The 13909-nt window shown below is 47.6% G+C and overlaps 1 protein-coding gene across 1 annotated transcript in view; it reads right to left on the reverse strand.

The window, feature by feature from the left end:
* Nucleotides 1–13909, reverse strand: part of SLIT3 (slit guidance ligand 3) — a 717795-nt gene that overhangs the window by 231587 nt on the left and 472299 nt on the right. Inside the window, exon 5 of the mRNA XM_070357383.1 lies at nucleotides 12892–12963. Within this exon, the coding sequence (XP_070213484.1) occupies nucleotides 12892–12963 (72 nt within the window). The remainder of the gene's footprint in view (nucleotides 1–12891; nucleotides 12964–13909) is intronic.

Raw genomic sequence — 13909 nt, forward strand, 5'->3', positions numbered from 1 at the left:
AAGAGAAGGTGTGATGAAGTTAAAATTTTCAGAGTTAGGGTTATTTTGGGAGCAGAATATCATAAATATGAGCTTTGTTTCTGAGTATGTAGGTTCCTCTGTCCATGGAATTCTCCAGGCAAGAACACTGGAGTGGGTTGCCATTCCCTTTTCCAGGAGATCTTCCAGACCCAAGAATCGAACCCGAGTCTCCTGCACTGCAGGCAGATTCTTTCCCATCTGAGCCACCAGGGAAGTCCCATGTAATTATCTAGGAAGGGAAGATTTAGTCTGTTAGATGTGATGCTGCTGCTGCTGCTAAGTTACTTCAGTCGTGTCCGACTCTGTGCGACCCCATAGACAGCAGCCCACCAGGCTTCCCCGTCCCTGGGATTCTCCAGGCAAGAGTACTGGAGTGGGTTGCCATTTCCTTCTCCAATGCATGAAAGTGAAGAGTGAAAGTGAAGTCGCTCAGTCGTGTTCAACTCTGTGCGACCCCATGGACTGCAGCCTTCCAGGCTCCTCTGTCCATGGGATTTTCCAGGCAAGAGTACTGGAGTGGGGTGCCATTGCCTTCTCCGGTTAGATGTGATAATCTCAGCCAAATTAACTCTCAGAGATGGAATAAGGGCAGAAGTATTATTAATCTTCATAGCAATACCATGATGACAGCAATATTATTTCCACTTAACATATGGGGAAACTGAGGCTAAGAAAGAGATAATTTGCTTAAGATCACATAGGTGATAAAAGTTAGAGTTTGTTTGATTCCAGGCAGTCTAATTCAGGAACCTGAACACTTGACCATCTAAACATTCTCAGAGTTGATGTGGTTTATACTGAGACTCAGGCATGGGCAGGTTCTTTGAATCACAGATCTTCTCTGAAGGAGAAGAAACTGTCACCTTCCTGGCTTAGGCTATGAGATTTTTCCTGCTGGTTTGCTCTGTGGCACTTAAACTTGCCAGGTGTCCCTACCTTCTCTCCAAGAAGAAAAAAAGATGATTCATGTTGTTGACTCTGAAAAACTGAATAAACATAAGCTATTGTGAAGGGCTATAAACGGTGAAGGGATTTACCTGTACATTTAAAAGCTCACCCTTCTCTGCTTGGCAGAATAGCAGGAGGAGGGCATTTCCAGGGCAGTGAGACTCTTCCGTGTGTTACTACCATGGTGGACACCAGTCATTATACATTTGCCCAAACCCACTAAGTGAGCCCTAAGGTGAAACACGGCTCTTAGTGAAAATGTTCAGTATTGGTTCAGCAACTGTGACAAACGTACCGCACACTCAGGCAAGGTGTTAACAGCAGAGACTGTGTGAGGGGCAGGCAGGGGGCACATGGGAACTCTACTTCCCACTCGCTGCTTCCATGAACCTAAAACTGCTCTTCAAAGATAAATTAAATTTTTTCTACGAATTAAAAAAAAAAGAATTCATACTTTTAGACAATCTCAATGGTCTTCTCAGAAATATTTTCCCAGTGGTGAGCATCACAGCTTGCTCCTGCCTGGGGTCGTGGCTGGTGCTGGAGACCACAAATGCTCTTCCGAGGCTCCCCACTGAACTGTGCCTGCTGCTTCCTACAGGCCATCACCTTGTGCTTGTCAAGTCTCAGCGCTTTTCCTAGCTAACCCCTCAAAAACACTTCAGACTTGTCCTAGATTTGCCGCTGACTAGCCTGGTTGCCTTGAGAGAGTTTCTGAATTTCTTTGAGCCTTAACTTCCCCACCTATATCTAGAAGCTAATAAAACTTTCCCTAATGATCTGGCTGGGCTGTTGCATTAATTAAACAAGATAATACCAACGAAGGCTCTGGGCAAACCACAAAGTAGCAGTGTTCACATATTTAAGACACAGAGTTTCCCCACTTTACACCTCACTGGTATTTTCCCCATTTTAGCTTGCGAGCCTGAGGCTCGGAAACATAAGTTACCTGTTCAAAGTCACATAAGTCATAGCAGCAAATCGAGAATTAAACACAAATATCAAGTCTGACCCCATAACTCATACTTTTTTTTTTCTGACTTTTTATTTTGTATTGGGATATAGTGGATAACAATGTTGTGATAGCTTCAGGCGAAGGGAATCGGTCATACCAATACATGTATCCATTCTCCCCCAAACTCCCCTCCCACCCAGGCTGCCACATAACACTGATAGAGCTCCCTATGCTACACAACTCACACTGCTAATCACTCCACTACAGTGACTGTGCTACACAACTCACACTGCTAATCACTCCACTACAGTGACTGTGCTACACAACTCACACTGCTAATCACTCCACTACAGTGACTGTGCTACACAACTCACACTGCTAATCACTCCACTACAGTGACTGTGCTACACAACTCACACTGCTAATCACTCCACTACAGTGACTGTGCTACACAACTCACACTGCTAATCACTCCGCTACAGTGACTGTGCTACACAACTCACACTGCTAATCACTCCGCTACAGTGACTGTGCTACACAACTCACACTGCTAATCACTCCGCTACAGTGACTGTGCTACACAACTCACACTGCTAATCACTCCGCTACAGCGACTGACTGTGCTACACAACTCACACTGCTAATCACTCCGCTACAGCGACTGTGCTACACAACTCACACTGCTAATCACTCCGCTACAGTGACTGTGCTACACAACTCACACTGCTAATCACTCCGCTACAGTGACTGTGCTACACAACTCACACTGCTAATCACTCCGCTACAGTGACTGTGCTACACAACTCACACTGCTAATCACTCCGCTACAGTGACTGTGCTACACAACTCACACTGCTAATCACTCCGCTACAGCGACTGTGCTACACAACTCACACTGCTAATCACTCCGCTACAGCGACTGTGCTACACAACTCACACTGCTAATCACTCCACTACAGCGACTGTGCTACACAACTCACACTGCTAATCACTCCACTACAGCGACTGTGCTACACAACTCACACTGCTAATCACTCCACTACAGCGACTGTGCTACACAACTCACACTGCTAATCACTCCACTACAGCGACTGTGCTACACAACTCACACTGCTAATCACTCCACTACAGCGACTGTGCTACACAACTCACACTGCTAATCACTCCACTACAGCGACTGTGCTACACAACTCACACTGCTAATCACTCCACTACAGCGACTGTGCTACACAACTCACACTGCTAATCACTCCACTACAGCGACTGTGCTACACAACTCACACTGCTAATCACTCCACTACAGCGACTGTGCTACACAACTCACACTGCTAATCACTCCGCTACAGTGACTGTGCTACACAACTCACACTGCTAATCACTCCACTACAGTGACTGTGCTACACAACTCACACTGCTAATCACTCCACTACAGTGACTGTGCTACACAACTCACACTGCTAATCACTCCACTACAGTGACTGTGCTACACAACTCACACTGCTAATCACTCCACTACAGCGACTGTGCTACACAACTCACACTGCTAATCACTCCACTACAGTGACTGTGCTACACAACTCACACTGCTAATCACTCCACTACAGTGACTGTGCTACACAACTCACACTGCTAATCACTCCACTACAGTGACTGTGCTACACAACTCACACTTCTAATCACTCCACTACAGTGACCCCAAATGAGCTAAAGAATCAGGACAGCAATACGTGCTAGAGTCTCAAAGTGTGGTCGCCACTGTAATAGTCATCTTCCCTCTTCTTAAGGCCCTTTGGTTTCCCTTTGGATCTACAAGTCTCCAGGCAAAAGCTCGGTCCAACAGTGAATGCCTCATAGGACTGCTCAGCCCTGCTCAGAGGGGCCCAGAATCACTGCAGCTTCTTGCCAGCCTGCAGGAAAAGATGTGTCTAGTTCACATGCTTGTTGTAAACCCCGTTTGCTGTGCATTTAGTGCTCAGAGAAGTTAAATATCTGTGATGCTTTTTTAAAAAAGAATTTGGCCTACAAATAAAAATACCCCAGATGAGAAATTTTAGTGCTGGATCCAGAATAAGAGTCTCTATTATCCTGAAAAAAAAAAGAAGCCTTCTCTGGCTGATTCTTACACCTTTGCTTTTATCCTTCTTTGTTCCAAGATATAGTCATGCTCTTTCGCTCAGGGTTTTAGCAGTCCTCTAAGTGTTGGCATCTCTTTGTTCTGAAAGTCACTCACTTATTCATTGTTTATTGAGCATCTACTATGAACCAGGCATGAAACTAACTCAAATAAAACAGTGGGTAAGACAGATTCTGCTTCAACCTCTACATAGCTTGCAGGCTGTTGGAGCAGAAAGACGACTCAGAAGGCAGTTAGAACTTAGGATGGGGGGTTATGTGAAATATCTAATGCCCAACGGAGGACCTCTAACACAATCTATAAAATGATGTAATCTTGGCCTAGAAGGGATTCTATGTGTTGCCTGTAGAACTTCCAGTTCTAGATACAACTTCTGGGAAGTGGCACTTACCACCACCCTGCTTTTGTATAAAGTGAAACTGAAAGTTGCTCAGTTGTATCCAACTCTTTGCAACCCGATAGACTCTACAGTCCATGGAATTCTCCAGGCCAGAACACTGGAGTGGGTAGCCTTTCCCTTCTCCAGGGGATCTTCCCAACCCAGGGATCGAACCCAGGTCTCCCACATTACAGGCAGATTATTTACCTCTGAGCCACAAGGGAAGCCCAAGAATACTGAAGTGTGTAGCCTATCCCTTCTCCAGCGGATCTTCCTGACCCAGGAATCGAAACGGGGTCTCCAGCACTGCAGGAGGATTCTTTAACAACTGAGCTATCAGGGAAGCCCGCCTTTGGATAACACTGTATCATATCTTAAATAAACTGGTAAATAAGACTCCTTTAGTCTGGAGCAGATATGATACACTTTGGATAACACTGTATCATATCTTCTCCAGACTAAAGGAGTCTAATTTGCCAGTTTATTTTACTATTGGCCTTGTTTCAGAGGATTTACTTTAATAAATCAGCTGGTATTTATTGAGCACTTACATTGTTGGCCCTGGGAGCAGAGGGAGCAGAATGCTCTGGGGGAGAATGTATCATATTGTATACACTCTTTGTACACCTGTTGGTCTCCTTCTGTGATGCTGCTGCTGCTAAGTCGCTTCAGTCATGTCCGACTCTGTGCGACCCCATAGATGGCAGCCCACCAGGCTCCCCATTCCTGGGATTCTCCAGGCAAGAACACGGGAGTGGGTTGCCATTTCCTTCTCCAATGCATGAAAGTGAAAAGTGAAAGTCAAGTCGCTCAGTCGGGTCTGACTCTTCGCGACCCCATGGACTGCAGCCCACCAGGCTCCTCCACCCATGGGATTTACCAGGCAAGAGTACCAGAGTGGGGTCATCTTTTTCTTTCCAGGACTTGCTTTGGATCTGGTGAGGGTAAGGGCTCCATGGTGGTTTGTGGAAGGAGGAAGGGGAAAATGGAAGAGCTGTAAGAAAGAAGGAAGGAGGGGAGGAAGGAGTAAGGGAGGGGAGGGGAGGGCAGGGAGGAGGAAAGAGAGGGAGGAGGCAGGCGGGCTGCTGGGATTCTTTTCTTCAGACAGCTTATTTGGGTAGCACTTAGCATCCTGGGGTGCAGTCCAACTTCCTCCAGCAGCACCTCTGAACCTGACACACACAGCCAGGAATGCAAAGGAGAGGCTAGGAACCTGCTGCATCTGGGGAAGGTGATGCTTCGGCATCTGCTTGCCCCCTGTGAGCAGATTTTCCCAATTCTCCCTTCCAAGAGGCAACAGGCTTCCATCAGGAGAGGCAGGCACCAGTCCTGTCCTCTGTCTCCACCCACTAAGCCCTGGTGACAGGCGCTTGGTTCACTGTCCAGTCTGCCCGTGGGCCTGCCAGCTTTCTCCCACTGCTCTCTGCAGGTTGCTCCTGCCTCTTTAGGTCCACTTTGCCTGCTTGAATTCAGGACCATAAGCTTTCAACAAGTCTTCTCACCGGCCAGCCCGACTTCAGTCTCTGCTTCTCACCCTCCCCACCGACACCAGAGCGGTCTTTTTGAAATGAAAATCTGCTTATGCTGCTCATCTACTAGAACCTTTTCAGTGGCTCCCCCTTGCTGTTGCTGTACTGATCAGGCATTCAAGGTCCTCCCTGACCCCCACTCCTCCATATTCTGCTCCCCTCCCTGCTATCCTCATCTCTCTTCACTGTTCCTCTTGCTCACTGTGCATCAGCCATGAATCTCTGACAAAACTCAGCTCTTTCACACACTTCTGTCCCTTTGCACAGGTGGGTAATTTTTCATATGCTGTTCCTTCGGCCTAGAATGCCCTTCCACTGGGTAAACTCCTACTCATCCTTCAAGACCCAACTCATGTCACTTCCTGAGTGAAGCCAGAATCAGGTTTGCTTCCCACATCTTTGTTCTTACCTCCAACAGAGTCCTGGCCCCTGTCCTGAACCCACTGATTTACTAGTTTGCCTCCTCATCACACTGTGAGTTCTCTTTCTATAATATTATTTTCATATTAAGTATTTCAACAATTGTGCATGATTTCTTATATGTAGTAGGCAAAGTGCAAACACTTGAAAAATGAAAGAACAAACACATCCATTTGATATATTTTTAGTCAGTCTCTTTCTCTGCTGTGAGCGGTTTAGGCACTGGGGATTCCACCGTGATGGAGACGGGCAGGGCTCCCACGGGGACATGTTCACTGGGCAGGGCTCCCGCGGGCACATGTTCACTGTGTCTGACATCAGAGACAGGGTGACAAGTAGAGGAGGAGGGTCATTTCAGAGGGCAATGCATGCTCTTAATAAATATAACTGGGTAGTAGGCTAGAGAGCAAGGGCAGTGGGGGCTGGAGAGCTGCTCCAGATGGGTAAAATAAGGCCACTCTAGGAGGTGTGATGTCTGAGCTTAGACTTAAACCATCTGAAGGAGCCGACTGTGTGGAGTTCTGAGGGTTTAGCCTACCACAAAAAGGGAGCAGCAAGTGCAAAGGTCCAGTGCAGAAAGAAGCTCAGGCTGTGTGTGAGAAGCACCAGATGAGCGAGAGAGGACCCAGACAACGCAGTCTTACAGGGCACGGCCAACAGCATGAACTCTGTACCAGGTGCAGCGATGAGTGAACTGAGCTGAGATGAGCAGACAGAGATGCCACCAACCGATGGACGGCCCCTGCCCCTCCCTCACACAAGATTACTGCCTGCTCATGGGGCCGAGACAGCCCTCATTAATCTCAGGAAGCGGGAGGGCAGACTCGGGCAGTGCAGCAACTCAGACTAACTAGGGAACACAAAGGCCGCCTGCCCAGCTTTGTTTTGAAAGCGTCAATTCCAAATTCTGCTAGCTGGCAGAGACAGGGGTTATTGATTTTCCCTTCTGGAATGCATGTCCTACAGAGTCCTCGCAAATAGAAACTGAAAAACAGAGGAAAACATAACTGCTGAGAAAGATAGAGCAAGGGGACATTTTTAAAAAACAATCTATGCTGGTTTTGTCTTTTTCTTATTACGCTTTGCTGGATTGTGGCTTGTCATCTCTCTTTTTGTTCCAATTCATTTTCTCCCTTATTTCTATGTCTTACGATTCTCTCTCTCTCTCTTCTCTCTTTCCCCCCTCTTTTCCCTCTCTGGGTCTTCACTGATCCCTACCATGGTATTTGCATATTGAAGGCAGAGAACATTGGCATGTCAAATATTGGTCTCTCTACAGGTCGGTATGCCTGAATGCCTCTTTTGCCAGAGCAATCTATCCATCTTATTGTCTCTATTTATTTATTTATTGTGTGTTAAAGATGAAGATTCTACTTTTAAAATTTTATTATTATTTTCTAAAACTTTTTATTGGAGTTTTTGAAGCGACTGAGCACACAGGCACAGTTGTTTTATAATGGTATTGTGTTAGTTTCTACTGTACAGCAAGGCGAATCAGCTATACATATACAAATATCCCCTCTTATTTCAATTTCCTCCACATTTAAGTCATCAGAGCACCGAGTAGCGTCCCTCATGCTATACAGCAGGTTCTCATTAGTTATCTTGGTATCAGAGTGAAAGTGTCAGTTGCTCTGTCACGTCTGACTGTTTGCAACTCCATGGACTGGAGCCTGCCAGACTCCTCTGTCCATGGAATTCTCCAGGCCAGAATACTGGAGTGGGTAGCTGTTCCCTTCTCCAGGGGATCTTTCCATCCCAGGGATTGAACCCAGGTCTCTCCCATTGCAGGCAGATTCTTTACTGTCTAAGCCATCAGGGAAGCCCCTGATGATCTTATTTACAAGGCAGAAATAGAGACACAGACACAGAGAACAAGCTATGGATACCAAGGGGGAAGGGGAGGATGGGAGGAACTGGGAAGTTGGGACTGACATATATACACTGTTGATACTACGTATAAAATAGACAACTAATGAGAACATCGTCTCTCTTTAAATAGAGAACCTCTCCTCTCCCAGGCAGGCGCTGTAGCAGGATCAGCCCATAAAACCAGCTTTGAGTAATTGCATAGAGGGATATCCCCAGCTAATCGCATTCTTTCTTTTCTCCAGAGAAGCAGGAAGCAAATCCGGGCTTCCTTCTGCTGCCCGGGTCGGGGCAGGGCACTAAATCCCCCCAGCACCAGCATGACACCAGTGGCTCCTCATCCCCACCAGGTTCAAACATCCCCACGGTCCTTTCAGCTCTGATGAATCAGGCCTCTGCTTGCCAGCAGCCCCGTGGGTTACTTTCCTTCCTCTTTCTGCTGGTGGGGCTGAGTGGGGAGCAAGCTGGCTAGACAGAAATGTCCATGGACTGAGTCCAGAAGATGGGTGGGTAAGTACTAAGTGCAGAGGCCTAGGCCCAACGGGGTCTGCTGACTGTTACTAAATTAAATGCAACACATTAACTGAAACTCAGTTTTGTCATCTGGAAAATGCGGGTAACACAGTCTCTTCCTTCTTGAAGGGAAATGTCAGGACAAGCGAAGAAAATCCACATCAAGACTACAAAATCATAAACCACAAATAGCCAATCCCTGATTTTCTCCTCTTAATAGTATCATGAATCGACAGCCTGATACTACAATAATTTATCATCTCCTATTTTGCTTAAGTAATAGTAGAAGACTGTTACGCTCCCTGGCAGGTGGTTCTCAGATCGATGGCAGGGATATACGTTCCCGAGGTTTAAAATTTGCTCTTTGTCATTCACAAGAGAGACAATCTACAACTGGGTGATTGAGGTGTGGCTGAGTAGGGTGTTCCCTTAACAGGTTTTATACAAACAATTTTTACAAACTGTCTCCTATTTCACATGTAGTGATGCATATTTAAATGTACAACTACAGCCATCAACCTTTATTCAGATGCTTCCTTCTTGACCTTGCTCCACAGCTTGGGTCCTATATCTTCAATTGCGTGCCTGCATGCGTGAGTGTTCAGTCATGTCCAGCTCTTTGTGACCCCATGGACTGTAGCCTGCCAGGCTTCTCTGTCCATGGGATTTCCCAGGCAAGAATACTGGAGTGGGTTGCTATTTCTCCAGGGGATCCTCCAGACTCAGATGGAAGCCGTGTCTCCTGCACCGGCAGGCAGGTTCTTTATCACCGTGCCACCTGGGAAGCCCCTTGCCTCTAATTACCTACACTTCATTTTCTCTTAAGGCTAGAAGATGATTGAGTTTTACACCCTCTGAGTTAAACCAGAGATGCAGCTGTGACCACAGACCAAAGTCAGAGAACCAGCAGGAACAGGGTGGGAGGGCAAGTTCACCAATTTCCTAATGCACAAAAGATGCTCTGCCCACACCGTGGAAGACTTGACACTACTTTACACTGAACTCAGCATCTTCCAGCCTCGATCTTCCTCCTGATCTTTCGATCTCTGTGGAATAGGAGCTCCAAGAAGGCAGAGCCCACAGGTACATATCTTACTTCCTGCGTTTTCCCCTAGAACTGGCATTTAGTAGGAGCTCAGAAAACATCTGAGGCTGCATGTATGGATGACTATCAGAACTTGCCATCACTCTCTGTGTCATCTAAATATGGAATGCATCCTTTCCCTCTTCTTTTCCTCAGTCTAATAACTCACCAATTGTCAGCCCTGCTGCCTTGGTTCTCCCTGGCATCTTACTGTGGGACTCCTCCTTTCAGTCCTGCCTGAGAGCCTCATCTCCACGTCCCCTCTCCTCCTTCCACTTCTCCTGTCCGAGGTTCCTCTTCCAGAGTGAATGTTTCCATCATGACCTCTTTCAGGTCGGAAGCTCTCCACCTTCTCAGTACCTAGCTAAAGTGCATGCTCCTTGCAGGCAAGGCTCGCCACCACCTGGCCCCACCTCTCTTTCTGACCTGCTCACCTATTATTCTGGCGCATAATCTCCCTACTCTGCACACAATATTTGCCCGTTCACTCTGTGCATTCCAATCAGGATTCCAGGCTCAGCGCAAGTCTTTACAATTATAACCACACTACAGCGCTCATTCTGACCTGATCACCTGTGACTCTGGCTCATGATCCCCCCACTCTCACGAGACGGCTCAGCTTGTGTCCCTTGACACCCAACTTGTATAGGCTTGCCTCCCCACTCTGCACACACCATTTGTCTGTGCGCTCTGTGAATTCCATCGTCACTCTGTCTGGGCTCAGTGAAAAGCTTCACAAAGACAACAGAAGACAGCGGTAACATTAACTACAACTTTCTAAGCACCTTCCAAATGCCAAGCAAAGTACTGTATTATATTCAAACACGTTATTCCATTTACCTTCACAAAAGCCCTGGAGGTGAAGTACAATTCTCATCCTCCTCTCACAGCGTAGAAATCAAGGCTCAGAGCGTCAAACACTGTACCCTGGGGTCACAGAGTCAGTACGGGAAACAGCTGGGTATCAGGCACATGTCTAGCAGATAACCAGAGTCATGGTTCTATCTTTTAGGTGACACTGCCTAAAGCTAGTGTTCTTCTTCGAGCTCTGACAGTCCTTCATAACGCATGGCCACTGGTCAGCGGATTTTCCTGTGGGCTGTTAAAACTCTTGACGTTCTCTCAGATGCACGCTTCTTGTCCCCAGTTACATCATAAGTCACCTGAGACCATGACTCATACTTCTGGGCCTTAGAGGTCCTAGTCCCCCAAAGCATGCTGACTGATCAGAAGCATTAAGTAATCAACCTCTTGCGCTTTGTTGGTTAATTCATCCTTTAAGCAGTGAGTTTATTTGCCTCCCCTGTTCCCTAGACCCTTGCTGTTCAGGATGCACATCCGGGTGGAAAAGGAGGCCCTGTCCATAGTGCTTGAGTTTGCAGACTCTTAACACCTTCTGCTCCTGAGGCCTGTGTGAAATCAGAGACAGTACAGGGAACAGCAACAATAAACCCTCAAACCCCAGCAACTACTGAGGATGACTCTAAGAATGAATCACTTTGCTGAGAGTCAAAAATGTGGTTAGTAATTACACAGTCCTGCTTATCCATCACCATGATTTACTTTTATTAACTGGCTCATTTAAAAGCACAGCCATGACACAGGATAGATATATCCCTTTCTGTATGTAAGATGTTGATTGGGGGCTCAACAATCAGGAAGGTGGTTGACTCTGAGTTAGTCACTGTTCTCTGGTCCTCAGTTTTCTCACTGACCTGGGAAATTTAGGGATCTGATCCCTTCCTGCTTTTCTGGGACGCTGTTCAACACCACCTCTTTTGTGCTCCGTCTTGAGTCACAGTCTCCACAGTCTTTGTCTGCTCTTCCCAGCCCTTCTCTGCTGCTGGGCAGATGAAGCAGTGGGCAGCCTCCTACCTGGAGCCCCTTGCACAGTCCTCTCTGGCCCTTGCCCCCTTCACTCCAGATGCCTGTGCCCTCTGGTGTGCTTTGCATATTAAACACCTAAAGCTTTCTGCTCAGTTCTCAGCAAAGGGGAGGCAGATAGCCTATATTGGGAAGCCATCATCAGCTTTCTGGCACACCGAAGTCCCTGCAGTCCTTATAGGGAAACGTCAGAGCTACAGTAGTTTTTTTTTTTTTAAATCTCCTTCAAGACTTTTCAAGTTGGAGACAAGCCTGTGCAGGAGGCCAGTGGGCAGAAACGCCCCCTCTGTGCCCCTCTCCAAACTCAGGTTCTGAGCACATGGGCTCAGGAGGGCAGGCAGAAAACTCCAAAGGCACACTCCTGGTGAAGGAAGGGCCCAGGGGCCATGATTAGCGGCAAACAGTGGGGGCCAGGCAAGAAGCTACAAAAATCATTTGGCAAGTTCAAAAGCAGGGTGATGGAACAGTTCTGCACCAGTTGCAGTAACAGGCAAGGGAATCCTAAAATGACATAGACCTGCCCGTGCGCACATGTGTGCACACAGACACACGGGAGTGCAGAAAGGGTACACAGACCGGTCCACTACTTTTGAAACTTCCTATGAATCAATACTTATTTCAAGATAAAAAATGAAGAAAAGCCCCAAGCGCCTAGTGCAGTAGGTCTGGCTATGTCGCCCCAGGATCCTGGCACACAAGGCCTGATGCTCCCTCATAAGATCCTGTTTAACAACAGTGAGATCTTCACCATCACGATCTTCAGCATCATCAAGGCTCCCACTTGCTGAACACGTTGAGGCACTCAGCATGAAAAGCATTTTCTCATTTGCACCAACACCCCACCAGGCCATCACCCCCGTTTTACAGAAGGTAATGAGCTTGGGAGAAGCTGCGTTGAGCCTCAGGCCACAGGGCTGCTGTGGAACAGGAGTGGGACTGGGGTCTGGGACTCTATATTGATGCTTGGGGACGAATGATCAAAGAAGAGCTGCCTCGGCATTCTGGAAACCACTTAAGCACACCCCTCAATCTGTCCCAAAGGCAGCTGGCCGGAGGCAGCTCCAGGCGCGGGATGCTGCCTGCCTGTCCCGTGGTGCTCACCCCGCCTTTGCCCAGAAAGCCCGTCTGCAGCAAAGCAACAGAAACATCACTTACAGGTTCTTCACGTCGGCGATGCCGCGGAACGCCTTCCTCGGGATTCCCAGGATCTGGTTTTCGCTCAGATCTCTAAACAAGAAGAGAAGAGGCACAGGCGTTAAGGACCCAGCCAGGCTTTATCTGCATCTCATTATGATAACAAAACCCCTCTGGTGGCTGCGTCTGCGGTCAGGAGTGTTTGGGGAACTGTTTAGTTTCAGGCCCCAGGCTGGGAGCAGCCCTCACATTGTTCTTCTGGTGATGGCCTTGCTGAAATGGTTCGCAGGCGGCCGGCTGCCTCCAGGGCGGGCTCTGTGGGTGGTCTCGCACCTCCAGGCCACGAGCCAAGCGTGGGTTATTTGTTGCACACTGCACCCAATTCTGTTTTGCCACCTCCCTGAGATGACCCCTTCCTCCCCTCCCCCATGGCGCACCTCCCCCAGGGCAGGGTCAACCCCTCTCCCTCTCCCGTCTTCTCAGGGACTCTGCCTTTGTCATCTGAGATGGGAATGCAGCCTGGCCATCCAGATTTTCTGACGTGGGGGGAGATGCCATCTCTGCTTTTCTGGGGCTCCGGAGAGACTCGGGGTGGGGGGGCCTCCTGGATTGTCTTAGGGATAGGTATGATGGATTCAAGTTGCATTTCCACAAACCCACCCAAAATAGGGGTTCTACTGCACTTCATGTAGTATTTAGCAGCGTATCATGCTGTTTTGAGCAGGGAGGGGAAAGGGACAAAGTTCGGGTCTCAAAGCTGCTCAGAAACAAGTCTGTATCAGCGTCCTCTTTAAGAATCCCCAAAGCCTCAATTTCCTTTCCTGAGACCCATGCGTTTGTTTTGGTTCTCACGGCCTTCCAGTTTTCTTTTTTGCTGGACCAAATATATGCACCTGTTTTCATTCATACCCCAAAGCTTGCTTGGGGTCTTAGTGAGTAATCAAGCATATATTTGTGTATCAATCATGTCTATATATACAAGTATGTATCTTCCTTATTTTGAAAAGAACACAATAACTTTCAGATATTAAGGTAAAAA

This window comes from Bos mutus, chromosome 20, assembly GCF_027580195.1.
Source record: "Bos mutus isolate GX-2022 chromosome 20, NWIPB_WYAK_1.1, whole genome shotgun sequence".
In the NCBI taxonomy this organism is placed as follows: Eukaryota; Metazoa; Chordata; class Mammalia; order Artiodactyla; family Bovidae; genus Bos; species Bos mutus.